Here is an 8,661-nt window from a genome sequence, read left to right as displayed (position 1 = left end):
ACACATTCAGGTTGGTGGAATTTAGTGAAAAACTATTGTATTTGAAATGCCTATTCTTTTTGGAGACAAGATATACTTTTAGACTTCTTAAATACTCTTTTACCTTGAAATCTCTTTTTTTAATTGCTTTTTCCAGTTCATTAAATAGTAATTTGGAAAATAGTTTACACTTAGGTTTTGCTGAGTTAACACAGTTTTGTAAATGTAACAGCAGCCAAGGAATCCAGTATAGTTCACTGAGTAGAACTGATATTGATTATTGGGACCCTGTTTGTTCCAGGGTTCTAGGTTATTCTTTATGTCCCAAATGCCATGTGAACTGAACAAAGCCAGGTGTATGACACAAAGTGATGTTCCAGCGCCTCCAGTTCCAATTAATGCAACTTTGAGGAATATGGTTACAGGATTGGCCTTGGGCCAGGAAGGAGAGGAGAAAAGATTTGCAAGGCCTAGGACTCAGTCTCTGCAAGGAAATACAATTTTTTGAAAGTTATTTTTTCATCTCCTCCCAATTCAGCAGTATACAGAATGTCACATTACTGTGGCCATATAGGAATAAAAACCAGAAGCCCAAAACATTTATTTATATGTGAGATTTTTTTCAAAATCCACTTTTATAATCTACAAGGATGGCTTACTAAGTTTTCAATAATGTGTTTTTGTGTGTGATGTCATATTTTTATGGAAAATGATTTAAGGTTTCTTCATCATTTTAAATGATAAAATGTCATCTTTGTTTAAAATAATTCTCTCTTAAAATTTATATATGTATGGTGATAATGAAGACACTGGTAAATTAGAATCCACTTTGTAGAAAGTTCAGAAATAAATGGGTCAGGATGTCATTTGAGGTGTTTTCTCTCCACTGGTGGCTCACACAATTTGACTTCAATGTTGCCATCACTGAATGTTTCTCCTTTGGTCTCCTCTTTCCGGTTTTCTCTCCGGGAAATTTCTCTTTTCTTCTGCATCATTGAAATTCCTGAGTTTCCATGTTGTCGTGTTGGAGACACTGTTTCTTTGACTAGGCAGTAACAAACTGCAGATAAAAAGTTTTTTTTGAAGTTTTCGTTCAGAAATGCATAAACAATGGGATTACAGATGGAATTGGAGAATCCAATTATTTGCACTATTGCGAAGATCATCTTGATTGTGACATCATCATATTTCTTTTCAAAATTACCTGAGATAGAAAGCAGTACTTTAGAATGCATACATGTTTTCATTGAGCAAAAAAGTAAAAATTTCTGTTTCTCAACAATCTTTACCAAAAATGCTCACACTTGTATGAGTGTTTAAGGTGTGAAAAAATCTCAATACCATTTTGGGAAGAGTCATTGGCATGTGGGGTGAAAAAAGATGTCTCCATTCTTAGAAAAGATATGATTATAGGCATAGCTCATATTAGGGGCTTGTTGTATTTCAACTTGAATCCAAGCTTTGTGTAAATTGGAAGCAGGAATTGTCCTACAAAAGGTTCACTCAAATGAAAACAAACACAGTCATTTGAGTGTCATGCTACGTCTGAGATTACCAGAGAGAATACACCAACATTTTAGCTGAAACCATCCTCATTATGAAATTCAAGTAGGTCCAATCAGAGTTGCAAGCAGGAAACGGTGATGGCATGTGAGCCCTCCCCAAGTTTAAGTGGCTTAACAGAAGGCATCACATGGACTAGGATCTCAAAAGCATGTCATTACCTTCTGTTATTATTGAAAATCTAACCATAGCCATCTATGATTGGGTGTTTCGCTATTTGTTCCCAAGAGAACATTAACAAATGTCAATGACTCAGAGTCCATTGTAGCAGGAAATGAACTAGAACTTCCATCCAACGAGAGCTGCAGGTACTCACTGTATTCAATCATCATGTGAACAATGTGGAAAGGTGCCCAGCACACGGCAAAGAGGGCCACCACCGTCACCATCATAATGACAGCACGCTGCTTCTTCCTGCACCGTCAGGACACACTGCATTAGCTTGCTACTCGGCAAATGCGTAGCATCAATAACAAAGTTGTTCGATAGAATTTGAGCCTTTCAACCATAATTTTTCAAATGTTAATGAAGCTCATGATCGGTTAGTTATTGTCTGTTTCTCATCCTTCCTTATTGCTATTCTCTGCTGTAACACCCTGTATTGCTCATAAACAAGGCGTGTTCAGCACTCTGCCATCTGCTTAGCAAGGATTATGTCACTAATATTCCCTATGGACCATTTGACAGATGCAGAAACTGAGGCACTGAGAACATTAAGTAACTTGCAAGTCAGATGGCTAGTAAGATTGAATTCATAAGGGCTCATTTGGACTTAAACTTAGGAGTCTAACTTCAGTGCCTAAGCTCTTACTCATTTTATACTGAAGCACACTCATGCCTTTGATGGAAAAATATCAATATTTAAGAACCATGTAAACCCTAAGGATAGAATTAAATGTGATCTTTTCTTATGTATCTAAATAATGCCATTAGCTCAGGAATCAAATTTGTTTTCTCCAGAAACTCCTCTAAAGAAGATGGACATCTGCAGAAGATCTACACACTTGCATGGTGCTTTAAGTTGAGTAAAAAAAAAAGTCCTATTCATTATTTCTTATTTCACCCTAGTAACCCTTTCATCCAAGGAAGTGGAAGAGCTAAACCAACATGTCCAAAGGTGCTGGAGGACAGTCCCGCACCTAGAAGTTCAGAGCAATGATTTATTTATCCAAACTGGGCACTAGAGGTCACTGCATACTTAAAGAAATGATGAAGCCATTAGAATTCTTGTAAGATTTTTTTGGTTTTGTTTTTAATAGCTATTCAGTGCAGATTATAAAAACGAATAGCATAGCAGGAAACTGTGTTTTAAAATTTCTAATAATACACTGATCAGAAATTAAAACCCTTAGATCAAAATAAACATATCGATAATATAATTTAAACAGCATGCAGTAGTTTCCAGAGGCTCTTCCTACGTGCCATCCCACATAGTTTAGCATCATGCGCGGCTGAAAGGAAGTGAAGACGAAGGTTATTACATCTCTGGTACACATGAGGAAAGCTGAGGCCTTGGGAGAAAGGAGTCTTGCCCACCTTGTCTAGCTAGTGTGTGTCCGGGAGAGGAAGGCATCCCTCCTCTTCCTTCTGTGGCTGTCAGACACACAAAGACGTAACCATTTTCCAAAAGCCCAGTAAAGTTTCTTAATGGCTCCCCTTTCATTTGGAAGCTGGTGGTCTTGCTCTTTCTTCCTGCCCACGCATAAAAGTTCAGAAGTTTAAAGTCAGCCCATAGCCTAAATATAAATTTCACATGACACTGACTTAATTGTCCAGGAATTCTGAGATCCCCGGCAAATGTCCCTGCCAGCACAAGTAATTAACACTAGTTTAAACAGAAGTAAATGGGCCTACCTGGTGGCGCGAGGGGTTAAGACACAACCTATGAAGCTGTCTGCAGCCACTGCAGCACGAGTTTGATCCCTGGCCAGGGAGCTACCCACATGGCTCAGCAGACCTCTCCTGACTTGCCCACTGCTCCCCTCAGCAGTGTATTTCAGTCAGTCTGCCTGTTCTGTTCCCCATCATGTCTCTGGTGAATCCTCTCACCCCCCAACTCTGGCCTGCACCCCAGTTCTTGTATGCATAAATAAATAAATCTTAAAAAAAAAAAAACCCACAGAAGTGAATAATTCATTAAACCAACCTGGTTATTTTTGACATTTCTTTTCCATGAATAGCTCGAAGCACCGAACCATCTCCCACTCTTTTCTTTATCCAGAGTTCATAACCGATTTTACTGTACAGGATAAGCATCAGCGTTAGAGGCAGGAGGAAGAGGATGACAAGGATGCAGGTGGTGTAGATTTTCTGGTGCACGGGGCTGGTCCATTCTTCCAAGCAGCAGATATGTTCTTTTTCATATAAGAAGTCATACTTAATCTTTAAAATAAAAATAATTCAGTTAGAAGTGCCAGTAGTCAGCATGAAAAGACCAGAAAACTTCCAAGTAATGCACCATTTTTCAAATTCTTACATATTTAATATGGTTACATAGTTTAAGTCAGATACAATGTAATCGTTATTCTGTTGCAAAATGTGGTTTTTCTACTTCACTGCTTAAATTTGTTGCATAATTTCTTTTCTATTTTAAATGGAATTAAGGTCTGTAGCCTATTCATTTTTTGTCTTTCTCAACTTTTTACATAGCATCATAAATTCTCAATTGGAACCAGGACCCAAAAAATGAGCAATGAAAAAAAAAAAGTTTTGTATCATAAGCCAGCCAGTTAGTTTAGTATTACATTATTTTGCTTCCTCAGTTGCTGAGGAGACAAATTTTGACAAGGCATCAGACTTCTTCTACCTGATAAGTCCTGAAAACCTGTATTTTGTTCCAGATATTGCCAAGTGCAATCAGACTACTGCAAAGATTTTTAAAACGCAGCTGGTTGGTAACTTTTAGATTCTGAAACTAAGTAGAAATTGTGATTTAAATATTTGCCAATCTACATTTCCAAGCTCAGTTCTAAACCTTGCAGTTACACATCTTACAGCAAGCCAATGTCTAGTTATTAATATTCTTTCTGTCAGACTCATGAATTCAAATATTTAATAATAATGTTAATAGAAAAAGCTGATAAGAAACCAAACATTTAAAATATATTTAAAATTTTATTTATCTGAATAGTATCAATAAAAAATAGATAATTTATGAAAACAATTGTCACTTTAGTTGTTCTAGAGCTTTCTGGATGAAGCATTGTTAGCTCATAGACATATTTCTGTCTTCGTTCCCAGAAAATTTTATCACCAATCTTCAAGACCAATGGCATGGGGTGGGAGTGGGTGAGAACTTTTTTAATATATTCATCAAAGGTATGAATATTCAAGTCTGAGGACAAGACATCAATGTCATTTAGACTGTGTCATAAAGCTTGCAAGACAACCACAGGGCCATATATGGGCATGTCCTAGAGCACAGAGCTAGCCTGGTAGCCCCCAGGAGGGTTCAACTTGCTTTGGGGACAAGCTGAGGCTTCCTGAGGGCATGTTTGGATGGTTTGATGGAAGCTGATTTTAGCCCTTCTCTTTCCAAATGTGCATGCCTCCGAACTTCCACTGCCTAAAAGGATGCCAGAGGTTCAGGTGTAATGCTTGGCCCCATTCCTTGGTCCTTTTTCATGATCCCTGCCTACTGGACACAAATCCCATCCCTCACCCAACTCAACTCTTACTATGGGCACCAGAAAAAGAGATGATTCAAGTTCTCATGTTAGCAAAGCCCCTGATCAACACACCCACCTTTACCCACCTCCACGATAGGACTTTGTGCTTTTCCTTATATTACGTGTACTGCCATCCAGGGCAAAGCTTGGCATTAAAAAAAGAAAGGTATTTTGACAGATGTTGAGATGTTCTGAATGGACATTTTTCAAACAGTGAGGGGCAGAAGTGATGACTGGTTTAACTGTCCCTTGCTTTGATTCCCTGAAAATTGTAAAATATATCACTTCTGAGAAAGAGCCCAGTGAGAACAAAGGAGAACATTAGTGAGAAACGGTGGTGCCATCCAGGTGATAAACTCAGACCGTGGTATACACTCTCGCTAATAGAATTTAAGAGAGGGAAGGTGGCCATGGAATACATATCAGTGTATTCACTTGATTTCAAAAATGAAATCTTACCTAAAAAGCAGACCTGATTTGGCTGGTCTGTCTAATTTACAATGGGCTTTGCCAATTAGATTATGTGCATTTTCTACAAACTAAGCAAGTTAAATATTTAAAATATATTCAGAGCATATGATAAAATACATTTATTTTTAAAAATAGACAAATCTCCTTGTGTTCTATGACAAACAAAAGTGGACCCGATAAGTTGAAACTGTGTTGGGTCCTTAAGAAAGGGGTCCCTGAGTACGGGTTTCCTGCTGGAGGTAAGAGGCCCTCAGAAAAAGGAGCTGGCCACCGGCAGTTGTTTCTGGATCCCAAAGGACCTGCCTGAGAGGCAGGTGAAGGGAGTAGCAGTTGGAAGCTTTCATGGTAGTATTGATGTCTTTGGAAAACCCTTAAGGTAAAGAATGAGTCTGATGACATCAGTCAGAGAGGGCAACTGAGTCAGAGACAGCCAACTGATCAGGCATGAGAGCATCCCAAGGCAAGGAGGCAGAGGTAAGAGGGTCATGTGTCCCCTCTGCATTGTAGGATTCTAGATCTACAGATGTCACAACCTGGGGAAAGGGATGTTTTAAATTGGGATTATTGATGTATGGGGTTGTGATGCTGGACTAGACATTTTAATAATGGAACTAATACTGTTCTAATTTTTTTAAAGATTCATTTATTTATGCGTACAAGAATGGGGGTATAGACCAGAGGTATGTGGTGGGGAGGGGACTCAGAGGATTTACAGAGACAGAGAGGGGAACAGAACAGGCAGACTGACTGAAATACACTGCTGAGGGGAGCAGCGGGTGAGTCAGGGGAGGTCTGCTGCACCACGTGGGTAGCTCCCTGGCTGGGGATCGAACTCATGTTGCAGCAGCTGGCAATGGCGTCCCTAGTACTGTTCGTGTGACTGAATGTGACCAGATGAATTTTATTATCTGAATGACTGGTGGAGGCCCATTCAAGACTTCATCCAAAGGATGTCATCAGAGGACTGGGAAGTATTCAGATTGCATTTTTATAGGTAGAACAGGATAGAATGGAGTCACTGTCTGCTCTGATCTGCAGTGCAGCCCATTCAATATAGCAGCGGCCAAAAAGTCAGCCACTTTCTGAATGTGGCCTCGCCTCGGGGTTCACTGGACAGCCTTGCCAATGGACATTGAATGGCAGTAGTTTTGCACTTGCCTTTGTCATTTTTAAAAGGTATAAAAAGGATATATGGTTTTAAAAATTATCACAGGTGGTGTGTAAGCACCCCCCAACCCAACTGTCTTTGGAGACTGCTGTCTAGGCATCATCTCCTCTGCAAGACATGTTCACACGTGCCCATGTGGGGAACCAGGTCATTGAAATCCACAGTCCCATCACTGCGGGTCAGTGAAGTGGGCTGTGCCCCTTGAGAAAGGTGTGAGAAGCTGGGCTGGGTGACACGAGCCCCTCATGTGTTTACAATTGGAATTTTAATTTACTGATTAATAGAAAGTTAAGAAAGAACCTAAATGAGAGACTCAACTAATAAGTAGATAGTCAACTACAGTTTTTATTTTATGAGTCTAAAAATAAAATTCTGGAACAGCCACTGGAACCTTAAATCATAACAAGACCCCTGAGGATACTAGGAAAAGTCATGTTCACTGGCAGAAAGTGTAGAAAGTAAACCTGACACTTTAATTGTTAAGTCGTAATATAAGATTAAAAAAGTGCTAGATGAGTTTGCAGCAACATGGATGGAGCTAGAAGGGATCATGTTTGCCGAAATAAGTCAGAAAGAAAAAGAAAAATACCGGATGGTTTCACTCATAGCAGGAATTTAGAAAACCTAAATAAGGGACCAGGAAAAAGACTAATTAATACAAAGTAAAAATCAACAAGCAACAAGCAACTATAAACCAGAGACACACTACGGGGTGGGGAGCGGCAGGGAGAGAAAGAATTAGGGTCAAAATAAGGGTGGGGTGCAATTGTATGGGGAATATAACCAAATGAAAATGCATGCATTGTGCAAAAATGAAAAAATGATGTAAGAATTATATAAAATAAAATATTAAAAAAAGAAAGTGCTAGATAAAACAGGAAATAATCTAAAACAAAATCCTGTATAGTACTTGCAAATCTCAGTGAAATAACTGAGATGGTACAAATACGCTGTAATGCTTCTGCAGGAAGGAAATTACTATAATGAAGAGAGTTGGAAAGACATTTCAACAATATGATTATGAATCCCCGTCCCAAAAGTACCTCAAGTCGTTGTACGTGCCACATAGGTGAGCCTACGATGATTGCCACCAGCCAGACCACACCTGGAAGCACATTAAAATCATCAGAATTCAACTCAGTGCTGCACAGTACACCCATGCTCAATCATGTCCCCGGCAAGACTCCCTGTGCTGAATGCACGGTGTCGTCTCTGCCCAGGGGCAGTGCGGTGGCCCCTCACATGATCTCCCTTCTAGCCCGTCACTGTTGTCGTAGTCGCTGCTGAATAGTCTTCCCAAAACACATTTTAAGTGTTTAAGACTCTTTACGGCGGTTCTATTTCTGAAAAATAAAAACCCCAATCACTTTACCTGATCCATGAGGTCCTTACAATTCAGTGTTTCAAGGGAGTGCTAGGATTCATGAGTAAGTTCTCCCTGCCCCCACCTCGTTATCATCCAGTTGTTGTCTTACATCCAATCTCTTCTCCAATCTTTCATAGAAATTTTGGAGAAATCGCATCTGATTGACTTAATTCATTGCCAGGCCTCCTAGATCCACTGCCTGTTTGGGGATAGCAACATGGGGGTTAGGTGGACATTACCACTATAATCTGTGGCCGCTTCCGGCAGGAATTCTAGAAGGCCGAGGTCTAGCGCAAGGCAGTCTCAGCCAGGAGGAGGCACAGGGCATGTGGGCACAGCGGTTCCCAGTGTCCCAGAACTAGGGGGAGAGGCTTTAGGCAACAGTGCTTGAATCCCCATGGGGAGATGAACCTCCTTGATTTAAAACCTTCTTTAACTTTGCTTTC

General features: G+C 39.9%; 1 protein-coding gene across 1 annotated transcript in view; it reads right to left on the bottom strand.

The window, feature by feature from the left end:
• Window positions 1-283: 283 nt before the first annotated feature.
• QRFPR (pyroglutamylated RFamide peptide receptor) overlaps window positions 284-8,661 on the bottom strand; it is a 31,617-nt gene continuing 23,239 nt past the window's right edge. Inside the window, exons 3-6 of the mRNA XM_037509500.2 lie at window positions 7,893-7,954; window positions 3,689-3,924; window positions 1,859-1,956; window positions 284-1,183 (exon numbers count right to left, since the gene is read on the bottom strand). Of these exons, the coding sequence (XP_037365397.1) occupies window positions 843-1,183; window positions 1,859-1,956; window positions 3,689-3,924; window positions 7,893-7,954 (737 nt within the window). The 3' untranslated portion in view covers window positions 284-842. The remainder of the gene's footprint in view (window positions 1,184-1,858; window positions 1,957-3,688; window positions 3,925-7,892; window positions 7,955-8,661) is intronic.

Source organism: Talpa occidentalis, unplaced genomic scaffold, assembly GCF_014898055.3.
Source record: "Talpa occidentalis isolate TD23 unplaced genomic scaffold, MPIMG_talOcc4v2.1 talOcc4.13, whole genome shotgun sequence".
In the NCBI taxonomy this organism is placed as follows: Eukaryota; Metazoa; Chordata; class Mammalia; order Eulipotyphla; family Talpidae; genus Talpa; species Talpa occidentalis.
The sequence above is the reverse complement of the archived record's forward strand: the minus strand, read 5'-3'. Positions and strand labels throughout refer to the sequence as shown.